This window comes from Rhinoraja longicauda, chromosome 28, assembly GCF_053455715.1.
Source record: "Rhinoraja longicauda isolate Sanriku21f chromosome 28, sRhiLon1.1, whole genome shotgun sequence".
NCBI lineage: Eukaryota > Metazoa > Chordata > Chondrichthyes > Rajiformes > Arhynchobatidae > Rhinoraja > Rhinoraja longicauda.
This window is the reverse complement of record NC_135980.1, coordinates 30977555-31001134: the sequence shown is the minus strand read 5'-3', so window position 1 is coordinate 31001134 and position 23580 is coordinate 30977555. Positions and strand designations below refer to the sequence as shown.

Below are 23580 nucleotides of genomic sequence, written 5' to 3'. Positions count from 1 at the left end.
CCAGCTCAGTAGCCTGTACCTGCCTTTTCTCCATACCCCCTGATCCCTTTAGCAAAGGGTTGGCAGGAAGTGAACCGTGAGCAGAATGTAAATAGTCTGCAAATGGATACGGGTAAATTATACGGTTGCGGTAAGATGGAGAATGATGTGGGAAAATACACGGTTATTTACTTGAGCAGCAGGAACAGAAAAACAGAATATTTCCCGAAACAGGGAAAACTGCGAAAAATTGGCATTCAGAATGAGCACCGCACTTCCCATTTAAAGTAGAATGGGGAGTTCTACTTTACTTTTGATCAGTGCGGGTGTCAGGGGTTATGGGGAAAAGGCAGGTGAATGGGGTTAGGAGGGAGAGATAGATCAGCCATGATTGAATGACGAATGGCAGAATAGACTTGATGGGCCAAATGGCCTAATTCTGCTCCTATTGCTAATGGCCATATGACCTGAGATGCTAACAGGTCTGTACAACTAGTAATGACGGAGGCAAGTGGCACACTTTATTGCACTGAAGGGGATTGGAATTCACGAGCAGGAAAATATTGCTGCATTTATGCGGAGTTTGGTGAGATTACACCTGAAGTATGATCTGTATTTTGTAAAACGGTGCCAATATACACACAGGGGGAGCAGACCAACAGCATTGCATAATGAATAAATAAATAACTAGGTTTCTGATGCTATAGGCTAGGATACTGGTGACAATTCTCCACACCACCTGGCCTGGCTTGTAATGAACATATGGAGGGAGATGACTTCTCATTTTGGGTTTTTTTATGTGAAAGTGTAAAGAGAGCTTGATTCTGCATCCAACCAGCCTTGGCATTGCTATTTTTTTTGTCTTCATTACCAGGAATGAAAGCCCTTGCTTCAACGGTGATAGAGAGCACGTTCGCTCGGATAATTCCTGAGATAAGCAGACTGAACGATCAGGAGAGACCAAGTACGATTTAACTGCACTTAATTGTGTTAGGAGAATGGAGGTGATCTCTTTGACAAAGCAAGACTTGCAGATAACATAGATTTTAAGAGGTTGTTTGTTCAGGCAAGAGAATCTAAAACTAGCGGATACTCTCTAGTTAAGGAGTTCTGAGATTATGAGAAATTGTTTACTCCAAGGAGCTTTGGATATCCTGTTGTTGAGTATATTCAAACTTGAGAAGAATAGATTTGGAGCATTAAGTTAACCACAGAATATGGTGACCCATGAGGCTACAGCTGGAGTAGGGTGCAGAGTTTTGGTTCTCTTATTTAAGAAAGGACACACAGGCATTCGAGGCAGGGCGAAAGAATTTCACAAAGCTAATTCCTGAGAGGAAAGTATTTCACAAATGGCTGAAGAAATTGTATCTCTATTCTTTAGAGTTTAAAAGAATGAGCCATGGTCTTATTGAAATGTACAAGAGCCTGAGGTGGGACGGCAGGGCAGTTGTCGAAATGTTTCCAGAAGTGGGAGAATTTTGAATGAGGGGACCTAGTTCCAAGATTTGGGAGAGTTATTTAAAAAATGAAGTGCATAGGAATTTATTTTTGTGGAGGGTAGTGAATCACTAGAATTCTTGACCCCAGTAGGTTGTGGAGGCTAGATCAATGGCGGTATTTAGATACGTTTTTGGAAGACAGGGGAAATGACGGCTATAGTGAACCGGCACATTGGCAGATCAGCCACGATCATGTTGAATGGTGGGGCAGGCTGGGGTGATTTCCCATGTTATTTTATACTCCTGGGTGCAAACTTGACAATTGGATACTCTATGATTTAATTATATGATAAGGGATGGAAGTCAACTCCTACATACATTTACATTCTTATGTTCTACGCTGATGCAAAAAGGAAGAATGTTTAAAAGAAATTAGTGACACACACATCAATATCTTGTCACTGCTAATCCAGTAATCAGCCATCCATTTTAATTTCACTGTTAATTCAAGCCAATGTAACCACATCTGTTAGCCACAGTACGTCAGTGCTGTAAGTTTAAGCCTCATCATGCAGAATTTAGGAACACAAATGTAAACCAATAATGCAGCGCTGAAATGTTTTTTTGAAATAGTGCATTTCAGATATATGCTGAACCAAGGACTTGTACTCCCTTCAAAATGGATACAGGGTGGCATTGCTGTAAAAGGCAGGGATATCCTGGTTTATACTTAGCCTTCAAACAATATCATCATTATAACTAATTGTCTGATCACTGTTAGATTACTATTTGTGGTTGAGTATTAGTACGATTTATACTAGTTTGCTGCACCCAAGCTGGTTGCCATGTTTCTTACACCACAGAATTGACATATGCTACAAAATATATTGTAGACCACAGGATATCTTAATCCTGAACAGGCATTATATACATGGAAATTAGTTTCTTACTATTAACTTGTGCCTAGAACCTAGGGCAAGGAAAGGATTTTAAGCTATCAACTCTTTCTATAGAATCTTCTGTTCCTATTGTGGCCCTTTTAACATCTCCCACATAAAACCTGCTTCTTTATTCAATTTTTGTCACATGGCCTAATATTTCCTCATATGGCTTAGCGTTAGATTTTGCTGGATTATTTCTCAACCAAAGCAGTTTAGAACATTTCATCATATTAAAGACATAATACAAATACAATTATGGTTGTTAGAAGTGTACCAAGCAATTTATATATGCCATGGGACCACAAATGGCATTAATGGAGTGCTATATTATCAGAGATGGTAAACTCATGCCCCATCTATCTGGATCACTCAATTAGATTTAAAAACTCCCACGGCACTGCTTATGAAAAAAGCCTTACATTTATATATCACATAAGAGCCTCCTAAAGTGTTTACCTGCTATGAATTATTTTTGAAATTGAATTACTTTTGAAATCCAATCACTGCAACATGAAAATAAGCTCTGCGGCAATTTATTTTTCACACACAGCAAAGTGTCACGAACCAGTAAATTCTGCTCCTTGTGTTCTTAATCTTATACCGATTAACGGTGATTGGTTAATCACCTCACATTTATGGGAAGTTGTGCAAAGTGGCCTAGGAGTAGTTATGCAGAAATAACAAAGCCATGAATAAGGGTTTCAGAAGCAGACGAACTAGGCAGGGACAGAAGAAATATTACATTATGGTGGAGAAAAGAAGTGTTTTTTTGTTGGCTCGAATATATCATATAAACTTCTATTCAATTTGTGCACCTAGATCAGAAACCAGAAGTCTTCAATTTAAAGAGCCACCCAAAGAGTGCTATCATTGATTGTGCACTACTTCCTTTACATAACGTCAGCCAGGATAATGCACACATTCTAAAGCGGCTTTTGAACCCACTACCTTCTAAATTTGAGGGAAATATAGTTACTGCTAAACTTATTCAAATTGTATCTGGAGTACTACCAAGTTTTGGAATATCATCCTAAAATTATAAAAGTTATGGAGAACATGTCAAAGTAGATCCAGATAGTGTCTGCATTGGGAAATTACAGTTATAAAGACAGTTACTTTATTCCCAAGCAGAGCCACAACGCTTGAAGAGATGAAGGTATAAAATTACGAGCTGGCAAGTAATGATTGCACCAGAGTGGAGTGTAATTCTGACATCCACCCAAACATGCCAGGCGGTCACAGTGTTAACTTAATATCCATCATTGCTACTCATAGCCTTATTGTGCAGAAAGTTGTCCATCTGCATATTTAGTAACAAGTAGTAACATTTGTATTACAATTTTAACAGAATAAAATATCTGGATTTACTGTTTACAGTAAATAATCGTTGACTGGAAATGTTTTAATCAATTATGCTCTTGAAAATAAGTTCTTAAAGTAATTTTTCACTGCAAATTAATGATCTCTCTTTTGTTTAAATTATTTACCCCCTTTTTGCACCATTTTCTCACACATTCACCCCAAAACAGCATTTTCATGGAGCAAATCGGGGCAATTAAACAAAGGCACGTTGGCCGCCATAACGAGAGGATTTGAGTATAGGAGTAAAGAGGTCCTTCTGAAGTTGTACAGGGCCCTGGTGAGACCACATCTGGAGTATTGTGTGCAGTTTTGGTCTCCTAATTTGAGGAAGGACATCCTTGCTATTGAGGCAGTGCAGCATAGGTTCACGAGGTTAATCCCCGGGATGGCGGGACTGTCATATGATGAAAGATTGGAAAGACTGGGCTTGTATTCACTGGAGTTTAGAAGGATGAGAGGGGATCTTATAGAGACGTATAAAATTATAAAGGGACTGGACAAGCTAGATGCAGGAAAAATGTTCCAAATGTTGGGCGAGTCCAGAACCAGGGGCCACAGTCTAAGAATAAAGGGGAAGCCATTTAAAACTGAGATGAGAAAAAAAAATATTCACCCATAGAGTTGCGAATTTGTGGAATTCTCTGCCACAGAAGGCAGTGGAGGCCAATTCACTGGATGAATTTAAAAGAGAGTAGATAGAGTTCTAGGGACTAGCGGAATCAAGGGATATGAGGAGAAGGCAGGCACGGGTTACTGATTGTGGATGATCAGCCATGATCACAAAGAATGGCGGTGCTAGCTCGAAGGGCCAAATGGCCTCCTCCTGCACTTGTTTTCTATGTTTCTATGTTTATACCTTACTACAAGGAAAATTTAAGGGATTGCTTAAATTGTTTAAAATGCAAATATTACATCCCGTTGTTATAAGAGCCTATTTAGGTAAATCAAATCTGTTGCTTAGCAAGAGAATAATCTGTAACAATAATCGTGATTGGTATGTCATTTCTGTTGCTGAGAAAAGATACTTGGATGAAGGCATTTTGCCTGAAATGTAAAAATAAAATGCATATGCTGGAAGTCTGTAACAAAAATAGCAAAATCTGAACATTTTTGATCAGTCAGCATTTATTGACAATAGAAAAGTTAATGTTTCAGCTGTAACTTTTTGTTTGAATTGAATGTAACAAAATAAGTCGATAAATTTTTAAAAAGGATAGAATAGTTTGGGCAATGGATTAAAGCACCCATACAGATGCAAGCGTCGATGACATTCTCAACTTGGCTCCTAAAATTATTTTTTAGGATGTGCATTTGGGGAATTGCCTATTAGATAAACTAATGAAATAAACAAATGGCTTGTGGAACAGCACATCTTCAGCAAATGGCAAAAAACACTGACAAATTCTGATGCAGCACCAATTCTGTTCTGACCTAATGAACAACATAAAATATCAATGTGTAGGAAGGAACTGCAGATGCTGGTCATAAAAAGCTGGAGTAAATCAGCGTGACAGGCAGCATCTCTGGAGAGAAGGAATGGGTGATGTTTCGGGTCTGAAGAACGGTCTCAACCCAAAACATCACCCATAAAATACCAATGCCTATTTCAGTAGAGGGAACATAGAAATCTGCTTTGGATTCTAGGTAAAATTCATTTGAAATGCATATTTGATTGTTGAACATAAAATCATATTTCCCTACCATTTTATTGTTTTAAGAAAGTGTGTTTCTTAAGTTGCAGTCCCACATTCTTTTTAATGTAATAAAAGTAATATATTGAGATAATGGTATTGATAAATAGGATTTTCGATGAACTCATAACAGAATCCAATAAGTAAAGGCATCATTCATTTTTTAGGTACTGATAATTCATAGATATTCATAAAAATTCAGTAATGAAAAATCATAGGAGAGTTTGGATTGTACACTATTGAAGACCATTCTGATCTTATTTGAATTTTCTGCATACTGACAATTATCTGCTTTAATATTGACCTCCTCTCTTCCAGCTTTCTCCCTGCCTCCCCCCCCCCCCCCCCCCTCCACAATCAGTCTAAATGGTACTGACCTGAAGTGTCACCTTTCCACGTTCTCCAGAGATGTTGCCCGACCTCCAGTTACTCCAGCACTTGGTCTCTTTTTTGTAATCTAGCATCTGCAGTTCCTTGTTTCTACATTCACCTAGTCTCCTCTTTTAACGAAAACGTGGTAGGTTGTCTCAAATATGCATTCGAACCACTAAGATTTTGGAAATTATATTTCTGTTAGTGATGTATTTGGGGAATTTGCACTTTATAAAAATAGTGATGGCATTAAAAGTTGTTTGATTGCTGTTCTAATCTACAAATAATTCTATCCCAAGATGAACAGTTAACTACTTATGCCATGTGAAATGGCCCAAGATTCACAGTTATAATGAAGCGAGAACCATTTTTATTAAAATTTATTTTTAGGTTAAACAGTAATGGGCAATAACTATTGCTTCATCACTGGCAAATACTGAATGCATCATTAAGAAAATAATATAATGCTGCACAAATGGGAGTAGCTGGTCACAATAAAATACTTGTATAAGGATACCCAATTCTGTAGCTGTATAAATAATGTAACTATTTCTTTCCTTCAGCTTTACTAAAATTTAGAAAAACCTGTATAATCTTTGATCAGTAAAAGGTTAGAGTATTTATTTATAATACAAGGATGAATTTGAATAGACAGGTTGTATGATTTGGAACTCCATCAGAATAAGCAGGTATCCATTGAAATGGTAGGTACAATTAAAATATCTTCTGTTCTGAAATAAACAATTGTTTTAAAAGTTGATTACCTCAAAGTAGCAAGGATGATATAAATGTACTGAAGGTTTTTTTTTCCATATCACTGACACTGGTATTGACTGACATCTTCATATTTCAGTGTGACTAATGGAGAAATAAACACAGAGGTCTCATGGCTATTCACCAGTGCCCCTTTCCCATAAGGCCCCAAAGGCAAACGGAAAACATTTCCACACATAAAAATATTTCCTGAATATTTATGAACATGTAAAAGATCTATCAACCTTCTCAGTTGGACGATTCAACAAGCTGTGAGGTTTTCCTTGGTGTCCTGGCCAATATTTATCCTTTAGCAACATTACTAAAATAGATTATCTCATCATTATCACATTGCTCTTCACAAGTCCTTATTATGCACATATTAGCTGATGTATTTCCTACATTATCACATTTCATAAACATTCTCCATTGGTCTGCCAAAGTAAATGCAACATCCTTCTCTCTTTACAGAGAACTGCTAGAGAATATTCAACTCACTGTTTTCTTTGTCTGTCACATGTTAGGTTTATGTCATGTTTATTTTAATAACCAATAAATCAAACCAGCAGCTATGGCTCAAACACAATCTTAACACTAAACCGGTAACTTTTTTCACGCCTTAGTAAGAAAGCCAAACGAATCAGTTTGCAAAAGGGGTCACTATATACAAGATCTCTTGGGAAGCATGCCAATGCCAAAGTGTTCGCATGGGGTGAATAAGCATGAACAACAAGACTACGTTCAGCAATCTGTCAGGACAGGGATTAAAAGTACCATTAGCAAATTTGCAGATGATACTAAATTGGGGGGTAGTGTGAATTGTGAGGAAGATGCAATAAGGCTGCAGGGTGACTTGGACAGGTTGTGTGAGTGGGCGGATACATGGCAGATGCAGTTTAATGTAGATAAGTGTGAGGTTATTCACTTTGGAAGTAAGAATAGAAAGGCAGATTATTATCTGAATGGTGTCAAGTTAGGAGGAGGGGGAGTTCAATGAGATCTGGGTGTCCTAGTGCATCAGTCAATGAAAGGAAGCATGCAGGTTCAGCAGGCAGTGAAGAAAGCCAATGGAATGTTGGCCTTCGTAACAAGAGGAGTTGAGTATAGGAGCAAAGAGGTCCTTCTACAGTTGTACCGGGCCCTGGTGAGACCGCACCTGGAGTACTGTGTGCAGTTTTGGTCTCCAAATTTGAGGAAGGATATTCTTGCTATGGAGGGCGTGCAGCGTAGGTTCACTAGGTTAATTCCCGGAATGGCGGGGCTGTCGTATGTTGAAAGGCTGGAGCGATTGGGCTTGTATACACTGGAATTTAGAAGGATGAGGGGGGATCTTATTGAAACATATAAGATAATTAGGGGATTGGACACATTAGAGGCAGATAACATGTTCCCAATGTTGGGGGAGTCCAGAACAAGGGGCCACAGTTTAAGAATAAGGGGTAGGCCATTTAGAACGGAGATGAGGAAGAACTTTTTCAGTCAGAGGGTGGTGAAGGTGTGGAATTCTCTGCCTCAGAAGGCAGTGGAGGCCAGTTCGTTGGATGCTTTCAAGAGAGAGCTGGATAGAGCTCTTAAGGATAGCGGAGTGAGGGGGTATGGGGAGAAGGCAGGAACGGGGTACTGATTGAGAGTGATCAGCCATGATCGCATTGAATGGCGGTGCTGGCTCGAAGGGCTGAATGGCCTACTCCTGCACCTATTGTCTATTGTCTATTGACACACTCAGCAAACGGGTACATTTGTTCAATTTTTCTTTTGAGTTTAATTTATTGTCACGTGTACTGAGGTACAGTGAGGCACATTGAGCTATCTAGTGTCCAAATACCTGATAAGTATTGTGTCATCCTGAAAAAACTATTGGAGAGTTCACATACGAAGGCTGCAATCACTTTCTAATTAGAATGTTTTTATTAAATTATGCGATGTGCATGTTGTCATCAAGGACAATCTCCAATTGCCCTCAATGTAGCCCCTCGGTGAAAGCACTTCCAGTATTATCATATCATATATATACAGCCGGAAACAGGCCTTTTCGGCCCTCCAAGTCCGTGCCACCCAGTGATCCCCGTACATTAACACTATCCTACACCCACTAGGGACAATTTTTTACATCTACCCAGCCAATTAACCTACATACCTGTACGTCTTTGGAGTGTGGTTATTTGGAACAAAGTTCCAGTATTTAGCCCCAACATCAATGCAGGCATGACTATGCAAGACTTAAAGGTGAACTTGCAGGTTCCATGTCTGAACACTTGCGCTCGGTCCCAGTGAGGGCACAGCACCACATATTCCGCTTAGGTAGCTTTGAACATAGAATTCTCCAATTATTAGGTAACTAACCAACCTCCCTCCTTCTCATCCACCTAAGGATGGTCCTTTAAGGAGATGAGGAGAAATTTATTTCGTTAGAGGATGGTGAATCTGTGGAATTCTTTGCCATTGAAGACAGTGGAGGCCAATTCAATGGATATTTTTAAGGCAGAGATGGATAGATTCTTGATTAGTGCGGGTGTCAGGTGAGAAGGCAGAAGAATGGAGTTAGGAGGGAGAGACAGGTCAGACATGATTGAATGGCAGAGTAGCCTTGGTGGGCCAAATGGCCTAATTCCACATATCACATATATGAACTTATGAAATCACAAAGACAGCTCACCAATACCTCAACTTCCTCAGCCGATTGAGGATATTCAGCAGGTCACCTAATACTCTAACTTCTGCAAATATATGGTAGAGAGCATACTGACTGGTTGCATCACAACCTGGTTCAGTAATTCGAACACTCAAGAACAAAGGAGGCAAAAAGTCGACATTGCCCACAGCGCCACAACCCTACATCAGCAAAGTCCATTGAGCCACCGCAATGATGCACTGTTGCTCTACATACTTCGGTTTTTGTGCTGCAATAGCTTAGATTACTTAGAATAACTGATAATTTGTTGTATATTTCTCCTTCTTGTTGGGTCTAATGCCTGTAAAGCTACAACAAGAGAGAATTTACTCACAAAATGCTGGAGTAACTCAGCAGGTCAGGCAGCATCTCAGGAGAGAAGGAATGGGTGACGTTTCGGGTCGAGACCCTTCTTCAGTCTGAAGAAGGGTCTCGACCCGAAACATCACCCATTCCTTCTCTCCTGAGATGCTGCCTGACCTGTTGAGTTACTCCAGCATTTTGTGAATAAAAACCTTCAATTTGTACCAGCATCTGCAGTTATTTTCTTACACAAGAGAGAATTTCATCATTCCAGTTCATATCTGGTGCATATGACAAATAACCATACTCTCTGAAGAGATTGACAAGTGGGACTAACTCAATTAGGCAACAGGTTGGGCCACAGGGCCTATTGCTGTGCTGCAGAGCTCAACGATTCTAACATGACCCCAAGGCCTCTAGATATTAACAAGCTCAGCAGATATATGGATCAAAATTGGCACAGTTAAAAAAATACCTGTTTCCCACAAGACAGAATGATGGAAATGGATTCCAACAAAAGAATTATATTTTAAATTTAAGCCTTAATTAATTTGATTTAGTTATTTTATTGAAGTAATGGAGAAGGTTTATGAAGATGGTTTGGTTCATTTGAAAATGTTCTTTCTAAAGGCACATGATAACTACCATAAACATCCCATGGAATTAACAAAAGACAAAATGGCCAAAATAGAAGGTAAATGGTTAATTTTCATTGTCGAAGGTTGTATCCAGTGGGGCATTCTATTCAACAAGAATACCAATTTTCTTTTTGGCACACATTCCTTGACTTGGATTTGCACTTTAAGTTTACCAATGTGGTAAACAATGAGGAAGATAGTGTCAGACTTTAGGATTACAATGTTAGTCAGGCACACAGTTGAAATTTTACAAAGAAATGAAGGGATGTATTTTGGAAGGAAGAATGAAGAGATGGATGAAATGGCACATAAAGAGTGCAAGACAAGAGATTTCAGGCCAGGCATATATATTCATTTAAAATTGGCATTTATTAAACTTTTGGAATCTGGGTGACAATGGTAAAGCCAGAATTTGTTGCTCAGTTTTTAAGACTGTGCTGGTGAATTCCTTTCTTAAAACTGTTTCAATCAACTGAACATACTCCCCCATGCTTTGGCAAAAGATCCAGGATTTAGACCCAGTGACAAACAAGGATCAGCGATTTATTTCCAACTCAGAACGCAGAGGGCCCTGCGGGTAGTGGGATTCCCACATTCCTGCAGTTCTTGTCCTTATTGGCAATTAAGGTCACAGGTTTGGGAGGTGCTATTAGAGTACCCAAAGTACTATTAAGAGTACCTGATACAAGTATTGGAGTGTGCTTTGTACCGGTATAGCCTGCAGCCACTGTGAACTGAACTTTAATGAACTGAGTGCCAAGAGGTCTGCTTTACCCAGAATGGTGTTAAGCCGCTTTAGAGTTGTTGAAGCTGCAATCTACATTCCTGTTTTCCATCACGCTCCTGATTTATGTTGTGTAGATGATGGAAAGGCTTGACACACAGACTACTCAGCCTTTGCTCTGGCTTATGGCCATGGTATTTATTCGACTGGTCCAGTTGAGTTGCAGATCAATGATAATCCTTCAAATATTGATGTTGGGAGACTCTGCAATGCCAATGCCACTAAACCGGGAGGTGGTCACCACTTCCAAGAACACAAAGAGTTTCAAAGAAACACATGGAATTCTTGGTTTTATTAATGGAGCAGTGAATGCAAAAGCAAGGATGTAATGCCATAATGTTATGAAATACTGCCCAAAATCTAGTTGGAAAATTACATTCAACAGTAAGTTCTACATCTAAGGAAAGATGTGACTGCATCGCTGCTCAGATGGGATACATGAGAAATTTACACAGTTGGTAACTGCAATGAAAACCTTCAGCTACATGGCGAAACAAGAGAAGCAAAGATTTCTCAAACAAAAGCATGGAAGGTTAAGAGAAATAAAACCAGACAAAAATAGAGGCAACAGCTGTAGAGCGAGTTAATGTTTCAATAGACAATAGGTGCAGGAGTAGGTCATTCGGCCAATCGAGCCAGCACCACCATTCAATGTGTTCATGGCTGATCATTCTCAATCTGTACCCCGTTCCTGCCTTCTCCCCATACCCCCTGACTCCACTATCCTTAAGAGCTCTATCTAACTGTCTCTTGAATGCATTCAGAGAATTGGCCTCCTCAGCCTTCTGTGACCAGATGTTGGTTTATACTAAAGATAAACACAAAGTGCTGGAGTAACTCAGCAGGTCAGGCATCATCTCTGGAGAAAAAGAATGGGTGATTATAATAGATACATAGACAATAGGTGCAGGAGTAGGCCATTTCCTCATCTCCGTTCTAAATGGCCTACCCCTTACTCTTAAACTGTGGCCCCTGGTTCTGGACTCCCCCAACATTGGGAACATGTTTCCTGCCTCTAATGTGTCCAACCCCTTAATAATCTTATGTTTCGATAAGATCCCCTCTCAGCCTTCTAAATTCCAGTGTATTCAAGTCAATGATGAACAAACCTGATCTGATTAATAACTCTGCTTTTATTTCAGACTTCCAGCACATGCAATTTTTTGCTGTACATTTAAGGTTCAGAGAAAATGTTCATGGTTTCAGTGTTACACAAAGAAATATTTCCGACAGCAGAAATGCATGATCAGGAGCCACAGATTCAAGATGATAGTAAAGAAAAAGTCAAAGTGCCATAAGGTTTTTCCCCCTAATTCAATGATATGTCATGATCAGGCAATGTACCACCGGAAAGGGAGTGCAGAAGAATTAAGAATATCTTTCAACAGAAAACCTGATAAATACGTATATGGTGAAGAAAATTGCTTTGCTGTTGGAAAAAACATGACAATAAAACTAATTAGACAACTTCAAAAAAGTCAGAACATATGCAATGGGCCGAATGTCCTACTCTTGCAATATCACATTTTAAATTCAGTTTTTGACTAGAAATACCACAAGATTTTAGTCTAAATTATTATGATCCATCATAGAAAACCTTTTGATTGGTCTCTGCCTATGAAATCTTTCAACAGTCTTATTATATGACATTGCAAAATGTTGTAATTAGTTTCCTTTCCAATCACTGGACATTCAAGACAAGTAGAAACTTCAAATACATAATTCTAGCATTATGAGAATGTAATCAAATTGAGGTTATAATAATTAATTAACAAGATGCAATGCCACTTCTCCCCTTTAGCTATTCTTACAATATACACAATAGTAACCCAGATATAAACAATTGTCATCATTGTGCCACCACAGAAAAGTCACAAAACATGTTTTGCTTTTAATACTGCTGCCTCACAACTCTACTTGTCATTAACCTTGGGTATAAAATTAAAATCTTTGATCCAAAGACAAACATAGCTAAACCAAGCCCAATTACTTAAGGCATTGGGATCAGTCTGAAGAAGGGTCTCGACCCGAAATGTCACCCATTCCTTCTCTCCATAGATGCTGTTTGACCCGCCAAGTTACTCCAGCATTTTTTTGTCTACCTTTGATTTAAACACGCATCTGCAGTTCTTTCCTACCCAATGAGTCTTTATGATAACAAATGCACAAAGCCACGATCTGTAAGGCACAGGCTAGGGAACCAAACCCCACCACGAAGCCACACGCTGAGAACAGGAACCTCTGTCACTGCTTCCTGCAATATTACAGCTATTGAAATTATTGAAGACTGTTTGATATTTAGTTATAAAGAGCCAACCTGGCTCAACATGACCTAAGCCCAAGGATATAATTTTTTGCGTGGATCTGAATCTAATCAGATTCTGACCCACGTGATTGGGTCTCAAATAGATCATATAGTTGGCTTTCATGCCAAAAGATCAGATTTTTTAATTCCCAATCACGATCCACTAGTCCTTGTTGAATAAGCCATCAGTAAATAGGATGGTCTTGGAATTCAAACAGCCGTTAGACATTATTTCAAAAATCACCCTGAAGGGTCTCGACCCAAAACACCACCCATTCCTTCTCTCCAGAGATGCTGCCTGTCCCGCTGAGTTACTCCAGCATTTGTGTCTATCTTCAGTGTAAACCAGCATCTGCAGTTCTTTCCTGCACCAATAATGACAATTTGGCTAATATGCTAATTTCCAAATGTTACTCATAGAACTGAATTACGCATGAATGTGAGAATGGAAAATACTAACACTCATGTTTTCACTGTTATATTTAAAAATTATTAAAAATGCAGGTTATTTCATTCAAAATTCTAAGGAGTCTTTTGCATCAATGTAGCACTTGAACAAATGTAACAGCCAGGAGGACATGATAAAATTAGTCCATTGTCATGAAGTGGAAACACTCCAATGGTTAGAATCGTACTTTGCAGGAAGAAAGATGGTTCTGGTTGTTAAAAGGACAATCATCTTATCCTCAAGCTATCTCTGTGTTTTTCAGACTTTGAGTGAGAGCTCATTGTTACAGCATCACTCAACCAAGCGTTCTACACTCTCTTCTCCACACTGACTTATCATCACCTGTGATTCAGCCAACAACTGAGTTGGCGACAAATTTACAGATGTAATGGAGGCTGTGCTTGGCTGCACAGTTATGGGTATAAAAAGAGAGGAACGACTTTTGAGGTGCACCTGTGCTGATGGTCATTGAGGAGATGTCGCTACTGATCCACACTGATCAGGAAGTCAAAAATCCAGTTGTGATGAGAGGTACTGATGCCCAGATTTTGGAACTTGGTGGCATGGTACAGAGGCCCAGGTCTTGGAGCTTCGTAACGTTTGGAGGAGATAATTGTGTTGAATGCTAAGCTGTAGTCGATGAACACCACACTGACATGTGTTCCATTATCCAGATGGCTCAATGCAGAGTAGAGAGCCAGTCAGATGACATCTGCAGTTGACTTCTTGTGGCAGTAGGTAAACTAAAGCAGATCAAGGCCATTTCAAAGGCAGGAGTTGAGTTATGCCATAACCAGCATCACAAGGTGTTTCATTATTGCTATTAGACAGCAGTCCTTGAGGCATGCTACCATGTTCTTCTTGATCACCAGTACGATTGATTCCCTTTTGAAGCAGCTGGGAACCTCAGACCAGGGCGGCACGGTAGCGCAGCGGTAGAGTTGCTGCTTTACAGCGAATGCAGCGCCGGAGACTCAGGTTTGATCCTGACTACGGGTGCTGTACTGTAAGGAGTTTGTACGTTCTCCCCGTGACCTGCGTGGGTTTTCTCCGAGATCTTCGGTTTCCTCCCACACTCCAAAGACGTACAGGTATGTAGGTTAATTGGCTGGGTAAATGTAAAAATTGTCCCTAGTGGGTGTAGGATAGTGTTAATGTGCGGGGATCGCTGGGCGGCACGGACTTGGAGGGCCGAAAAGGCCTGTTTCCGGCTGTATATATATGATATGATATGATAAGCGAGAGATTGAAAATGTCCGTGAATACTCGAGGTAGTTGATCTTCCAATGATCTTTAGTACTCAGGTATGCCAAGTGTGCCTGATATTTGCATGGATTCACTCTCCTGAAATACACTATGATGCCAGAGACTGATCAGTGGGTCATCAAGGACTGTGGGGGCTTATGTACGTATGTCACTGTTCTCCCTTTCAAAGTATGCATGAAAGGCATTCAGCTCATCCAGAAGTGATGTGTTGTTGTCACTTATGCTGTCCGGTTTCGCCTTGAGGGAAGAGATACATGGAGGCATCTATCTGTGACCTCAGCTTAATCCGTAATTGCCTCTTCGTGCTCATGATGGAATATGTTCCAATTGATTAGTTGAGTATATCCATCCCACTCAAGCACTTCAGACACCATGCCTACAAATCAGTCTGCTTTTTATAACTGCATCCACTGCCAGAACACTATGCCAATAAGCCTACATTCTGCAAAATGCACTGCACTATTTACTCAGACTGTTCTAGTCGTACATCGCAAACTCCGTAACCACCCAAGACACAGAGCACAAGGTATTCACTCTTATGGGAATCCCACAATACTCTGACCTTGAAATATATCACTGTATTTGCACTATTTACCCTGGAACTCCTTAGCCAACAACATTGTGACAGTACCATCACCAGAAGGACTACAGGTGCTCCTCAGCTCACGATGCCGTTCCGAGAAACCCATCGCAAACTGAAAATATTGTAAGTCGAAATGCACATAACACACGTGATCACGTGGCCAGAAGCGAGCTGCGGCTCGCTGCCATTTGCACCATCGCAAAGTCGAAATATCGCAAGTCGAAGCATCGCAAGCCGGGGAGCACCTGTACATTATTTCAAGAATGAAACTCAACCCCATCTTCTCGACTATTGAGCATTGGCTATGAATTTTGCCTATTCTGGAAATGTGCACATTCTGAATTTTTTTTATCTTAAAAAGTCCCATGATCTGAGATTCACCAACTTTAATAATTAAATCAAAATAAGCCATAATCTTATTTCATGAATCACTCACTTTATAGCAATATCATATTCCAAGTCACCAATTCCTTTCATCTCATAATATAAAACATTACCACAAAACATCAATGATTAAGATTAAGCCTATGCTGGAAGTCAAATACCAAGGTTTGTTGGAATTAGATTTCAGTCCATATAAAAAGAGGTTGATATTTCAAGCATTGAGGTCTAATTACACTTGAAACATTAACTTTGCTGAAGAAGGGTCTCGACCCGAAACGTCACCCATTCCTTCTCTCCCGAGATGCTGCCTGACCTGCTGAGTTACTCCAGCATTTTGTGAATAAAAACCTTCGATTTGTTCCAGCATCTGCAGTTATCTTCTTACACAACTTTGCACTAGAAGTCTTTCAGTGGTTACTTTACGGATCTATTGTATCTTTCACACAATTCTGATATATCTTTCTGATATACCATCCAGAGGTATGGTATTTTAGCTTGTTTTGGTGTACTGAAAGCACCAGTTTTTCAGCAAGCTGACAATTCATTGCAATCTCCATTATTTCATAATCACAAGATAGGAAATAATGCATAGACATGGGCCAATACATTACTCAATACTGATTAACGTACTTGCAATATAGTTGAGAAACCAAACAATGACTCCACAATCTTAGCAATAGGCAACAATGCCTTTTAAATGAAGATAGACGTGAAATGCTGGAGTAACTTAACGGGGTGAGCAGCATCTCTGGATAGAAGGAATGGGTGGCGTTTCGGGTCGAAACCCTGCTTCAGCCTTTCAAGCTTTCCTTCGCAGTGAGATGTTAAAAGTCCTGCTCTAACACTAGGTTTTACATATCCGACTTCATTAGTCTTCCCAAAAGAAAGACACTAGGCAGGCAAGATAATTGGACAGTAAGCAGAGGAAAATTACAAAAAAATTAAATAACGTAACCATGATTAAATCAACTGAAGCCCAGTGATATATTGTTGACTGTAAAGCTCCATCATTTTTTGCAGGAAGCAGAACTGAGTCAATATACCTAAATGCTTCTGTAATTTAGACAATGAGAACTGGTTAATACAGGCAATTTTATAAGTGTGTGCATTACTGTCACAATCATGAATTCTTGGAATCTACCAAAGGATATCCCAATCTCCAAGCTTTCACAAAATCCTCTAAAACAGGAAATGATCTTTGTACAATAATGTATTGGTTTTAAGAGAGTTCCATATTGCACAATGCTTTGAAGGCTTTTTTATTTTGCACTCTTGTCATAGGATTACCTCATAGCAAATTAATGTAAAGGCTCTATAGCAGTGCTCATAAGCTAATGTGCTTTAAAGTACAAATATGCTCCTGTACTAATAATAGGTTACTAACAATGTCCATATTATGATATGGCAAAGATGAAGATTAAACAACAGTGCTACGAGTCAGAAGGGGCACTGAGGCTGCGATGAAGAAGCTTGCTGGAATAATTTCAGGGAAGACATTTCAACTGCATGGATAAACTGACAAAGGTGACATGTTTCACTTGAGACCAGAGAAGGCCACAATATTCAGTTTGGATATTTCAAATTCAAGCTGGGGCAAGCAGGGAAAGGGGGCTGGAATAGTAGAAATAGGTAGTTTCCAAAAACTGATGAAAATCCGGGGGGGAAATGGTGGAAGAATTATGCTGACTTGCAAAATAACCAAACCGTTGATAGTTAGCATTTGGAATTTGTACCAACTGCTGGATAGGATTGCCAGAAACAGTTTTAACAAAATGGTGAAGGGAAATAGATCTGCTTGGAAAATAAAGTTACTGGAATTGGTGAAAGAGCAAGAATCACGGCTCTGTCAAAGGTTGGCACAATATATAAACCAACTAGCTTCCTTGTGTTAACAATGTTCTTTGTTAAAAACGTATTGTGACACCATTAAACGTGCAAATGAGATTTGCCAGTATGAGAAGGATGGATTACCACTACTCAAAGACCAAAAAGACTAGATGCTCTGAAAATTAACAGAAGGCTGGGGGATACACCGATAGATGTCTTTGTAAATATGAAGCCAATTTCAATAGGCCGAACGAAAATATTTCCACCTAAAGGGTGTAAGGTGGATAACAAATCTAGGCAACATAAATATAAATCATGAATAAACATCCCATGAAATACAAAGGAAATTTTCCATTAAAGGGAGAAGCCAAATAATTACATGAAATAAAAAGAATCAAAGATTCTTTCAAAGGAACAGATGAAGAATAAGAAGAGATTCATGTGCAACCTAAATACACATTGCATGGCCTATTTCCATGCTGTACATTCTCACTAATTATCCACTTCCGTAATCCAAACAATATTTCTGGACTTGTGCTCCAAAGATATAGCATTGTGAAGATGAAAATTCCTACTGCATAGAGTCTGTTAATAGGTGTAAACCACCTATCCAACATTTGCATACTAGCACTCTTTGTCAATAACATCCAAATAAATTCAGTTCTATATAATGTTAACTACTTATTCCTAACTGCCTTAATGAAATGGATGGAGTAAGCAGCAACTTCGGTTACAATAAACAAGCTTCAAATTGAAACCACTCTATTTTGGCAGCATGTCAAAACCATTGTAAAACCATTATGAATTATACAGTTTCTGCTGCGTCTCTTGATGATGAGGATAGAGGAGACATTTCACGAAGAAGGACTGGAATTACAATGTGTAAAATGTCACTTTTTGATTTGAACGGTAATGCTGAAGAATCTGGGATTCAATACCATCCCTCGAATGGGAACGCTGCGTTTATGAGGGGATTCATCCCTCAATAAAATTGGAAATGTAATCTTGCCAATGTATAATATTCCAAAGGATAAACTACTGTTTCCAGACTAATTTCATATCAGACAGATGCAGAGGGGGGTGGTTCTGGGACGCCAGAATGCACTGCTGAGCCTACTGGAGACGTCGTGGGTCCAATCAGCGAAATGTCGATGAAAGTAGGTGCCCACTTGATAACCCCAATGACGTGTCTGCCAAGCCTTTCTCAACGTCGGAGGAGCATAGGTGAGTGCATAAGCCTCCCATCACCACCGGGAGCAAATTGACATTTGGCACTTTGGATTTCTAACATCTTGTCCTGTGTATTTGGAAACAAGTCAATCAATATCGCAAATCATCAATTTCAGTGTTGGTTGTTGATTTCTCAGGTTCTAAAACCTTTTGGAATATTCCAAGGATCTGAAAAGCATCTTCCAAAGAAAATTAAGCAAAATAGCATGCAGATTACATGTCACGAGAATATGAAAAAATAACTAAAAAACGTAACCAGAAAAAGTGATCAGTCAGCATTTATTTAAATCAAGAGGAAAGGTTCACATTTGTCACTGGATCATATTGGAAATATTAATCTGTCTTTTTCCTTTCAATTTTTAAGCAAGAGCTAAAAAAATTGGACATCTCTATTTTCCAGTTCTTTCTAATGAATAGCATACCATTTCTAGAAAATTACATCCTAGGTCTTCAGAAAGGATAACTGAAACAGCCAGTTTGCACTTTTCCTAACTTTATTTCAGGTCAGATTAATAAGTCGTTATTAATCAAAAACAAAATTGAATCACTTATTGCAGATATAGTGTTGGCAGGGTGCCTCTAATGCTTTGAGGTGCTGCAGTTGCCAGTTCATTTCCCTGAGCAAGGGGAGAACATAGATCACTGCTGCCGAGCACAAATAGCAACGAAACATTAGCTTCCTCTCCCAAGCCAATGTCCTGGTGTGAAGACATTCAGCCGGCTTGTGTGGGAGAGCCGCATTGTTTAGATGTCCAACACTAGATTTCCAAAATACGCATTCTAAAAGAGATTACCAGCAGACACAGAAAATGCTTCAAGGAACATCCCAATCAATTCAGTGGAATCCTTGGCACATGACTGCTTAAAATGAAGAGCTATCCAAGATGACACCGACAATCAAGACACTTCATCAGGTGCATACAGAAGCCCAGTGAAAATGGTGGAAAGAGCACTTACTCATCACACACACAACCCATCCACCTGCTCATCAACTACCACCTCGGGATCTTAAAACTAACTTCACTATCTCTCAAAACCAAAGATCAGGAATGGAAACAAATCATCCTTGACCCCAAGGAATGCCCGAGATAGGAACCATCACAGTCCAATGTAACAATTCAATGCACTATAAACTCCTAGATTTACACCAATAATCAATGGATTAATATCAAGGGTTACAAGCATAAGGTAATGTACAATTATTCCACTGCATTAAATGTTAGAGATAAAATAAATGGTCTGTTTTTGGAATAAATCAGAGAAAATGACTAAAATATTCCCCCGCTCAGATGCCAATTGAGTAATCATTTAATGGTTCAATAAAGTATGTTTTTTAAATCTTTATTAAAACTATTGTAATGCATATTGCAATGAAGAAAGAGAACATTTCCCTGCATTGCAATCATGCATCGTAGTCTTCTCACATTCTTAAAGATGAGGGAAGCCGACCTCCTACATCCAGCCCTCACCCACCCATCAGCCTTGTCCTCAGACTTTCTGGATTACTCAAATAATTATAATGGTAGTATTCATTCTGGTTTACAAATCCTTCTGGAATCATAGGGAGTCATAAAGTCATACAGTGTGGAAAGAGTCCCTTTGGCCCAACACCCACATGCCCCATCTACACAAGTACCACCTGCCTCTGTTTGGCCCATATCCCACAAAAGCTATCCTAACCATGTGCCTGTCCAAACTGTTTTTAAACACTGCCTCAACTACCTCGTCTGGCAGCTTGTTCCATACACCCACGGCCCTTTGTGTGAAAAAGATGCCCCTCAGGTTCCTAATATACCCCCCCCCCCCCCCCCCCCCCCACCACCACCATCCTCCCCCCAACCACCACCCCCACTGTAAACGCATGTCCTCTGGTTCTTGATTCCTCTACTCTGGGTAAAAGACTTTGTGCATTTACCTTATCTATTCCTCTCATTCATTTTATACACCTCGGTAAGATCACCCTTCATCCTCCTGCGCTTCAAGGAATAAAGTCCTAGGCTGCTCAATCTCTCCCTGTAGCACAAGCTCTCGAGTCTTGGCAACATCCTCGGAAATGGCTCGATTGTAATCATGTGTTGTCTTTCTGCTGACTGGTTAGCACGCAGCAAAAGCTTTTCAATGTACCTCGGTACACATGTCCATAAACTAAACTAAACCGAACTGAACTAAATCTACTCAATCCTTTTTCTCTAATTTCAAACATTTAAGCCCCAGGACTTTGTCCACTGACATTTGACTGTATATTCCTTCACTGCACATGACAGGAAAACAAACAACTCAGCAATTTTTTGAAATCCACTGGATGTAACTTAGCCATATTATTTTAAAGAGTCGTCTTCAAGCTGCCCCTCACTATTTATAATCCCTTTATCCAATTTTCAATTGTTTTCCTTCTCGAATTACCCAATTTCCTTCACATGACAGATATCTTGTACAAGCAGATGCTTGTCACAAAGCACAGAATTTATATCCTACAATACCTTAAATAAATTATTTTAAGTCCTTAGTCATTTACATATATTTAATTTTGTTTACTGCCCTATTGTTTTTGCTGATATGTACCTGTATCAGTTAACACATTTATTCTGCTATGAAAACTCAACCATCGTACCCAACATAAAATTGCAGTCTGCTAGTGCAGCCATCTAGCACATAACGGGAAATTAAATTATATTATAAAATAATTTCACAATGAATTCCACATGAACCTATCCCATATTAATTTATCAGAGTCAAAAAAGTAAAGATCTCTAGATACAAATATAATTTCTGCATCATGCGTACACCAGAATGTCTGTTTCAAGCTCTGCAGGATATAAATTATCTTAGTATTTTATTACATTGGTTTTCAGACGGAGATCCATGGCTCAATTCACAGCACAAATATTTCCAAGGGGAAAAACACCAACCCACTCAGACAAAAATTATTCCTTGCACACCCAAAGCAGGATACAGCTGCAACGTGAAGTTCTTAAACATTACAGCAAATAATGAAAGAGCTCGTGATGAGCTGAGCTGACCTGCTTTCCTTAACGTAATGATTTCTAAGACATTCTCTTATGACCAATTTGGTCTTTTTAAAACAAAGATCATACAAGTAATGGCATGTTTCTTTAATAACGTTAAAATATTTATAACACGTTTAATGTGTGTGGCATGTGGGAGTGCTGCAGAGGGTACCTTTCCATCAGAGCAGCAGTGTCAGAGCGCGACCAAACCGCACATCAGCTGGACGGCCACTGAAAGGAGGCTTTCACTGCGGTTGTAATCATCTCCTCGGGTGGTTAAATAACTTGGGGATATGTGTGTGTGTGTGTGCGTGTGTGTGTGTGTGTGTGTGCGTGTGTGTGTGTGCGTGAGTGAGTGTGTGCGTGAGTGTGTGTGTCCCCCCGTGTACGCCCGTGTGTGTGTGCATCTGTGTGCCCGTCCGTGTGTGTGTGTGTGTGTGCGTGTGTCTGTGTGTTTGTGTCTGCATGTGTGTGAGTGTGTATCTGTGCGTGTGTCTATGTGCGTGTCTATGTGCGTGTGTGTGTCTGTATGTGTGTGTGTCTGTATGTATGTGTGTGTGTGTGTGTGTGTCTGTATGTGTGTGTGTCTGTATGTGTGTGTGTCTGTATGTGTGTCTGTGTGTGTGTCTGTGTGTGTGTGACTGTATGTGTGTGTCTGTGTCTGTCTGTCTGTGTGTGTCTGTGTGTGTGTCTGTCTGTCTGTGTGTGTATGTGTGTGTGTCTGTGTGTGTGTGACTGTATGTGTGTGTGTCTGTATGTGTCTGTGTGTGTCTGTGTGTGTGTCTGTCTGTCTGTGTGTGTGTATGTGTGTGTGTTTGTGCCGGTATATGAGGGGGGGGTTATGTGGACCCTGCATCGCCGCCGTGCCACAAAGCACCTGATGCCCGGCCGGTGAATGGAGGCGAGAGCCCGGCACCGAATTCCCACAGCCGGGATTGCCGATCCATTCCCACTTCCTTCCCCTCTTACCGATGGCGCACAGGTCGCCCTCCGATGCCGCCGCTGCCGCTGCCGCCTCCTCCTCCTCCTCGGCCGCCGGCGACTCGCCCTCTCCCCCGGCCTCCGGCGCCGCTGCGTCCGCTTCCATTCACTTCAGCCCCGACACGATGTTATATATTCAATTACAGAGATGGGGGAGTGGGGGGGGACTTTGTGCTTGGCGGCTTGTATTGAAGAATGCTAGATGGCCGGATCAGAGTGCGGAGCGGAGGGAGGCGGCGGGCGCTGGTCCCGACCAGGCCGCTCATTCACACGGACAGTAACGGCCGCCCGGCGCCGCTCGCCGCCGACAACAACATCAACCGTCTCGTCACCGAACCCTGCGCACCAGAAACCGCGCGTCACCGCTCCGCGTGCACCAGAACACGGCGCGTCACCGCAGGGGCCGCCTACACGCCGCTGACGTCATCGCAGCAAGGAGTACACCTTTTACCAAACACGCCATTCTTTTTGGTCCCCCCCTCCCTCTCTCTCTCTCGTTACGTCATGGGTGTGTGTTGTCAAGATCACAGTAACACTATTTCCCCAATAATATCTATTTTAATGATTTAATTGCATTTACACTATTGTGATATTTGTTTTAATGTTTTAATT

At 40.3% G+C, this 23580-nt stretch overlaps 1 protein-coding gene across 5 annotated transcripts in view; it reads right to left on the bottom strand.

The window, feature by feature from the left end:
• The window catches only part of LOC144607393 (phosphatidylinositol 4-phosphate 5-kinase type-1 gamma-like), a 187915-nt gene extending 164612 nt beyond the window's left edge, over positions 1 to 23303 (bottom strand). For all 5 annotated transcript variants that reach the window (XM_078424218.1, XM_078424217.1, XM_078424220.1 and 2 more), the window contains exon 1: positions 22957 to 23303. In XM_078424218.1, the coding sequence (XP_078280344.1) occupies positions 22957 to 23074 (118 nt within the window). In that variant the 5' untranslated portion in view covers positions 23075 to 23303. The remainder of the gene's footprint in view (positions 1 to 22956) is intronic.
• Between the last annotated feature and the right edge of the window lie 277 nt (positions 23304 to 23580).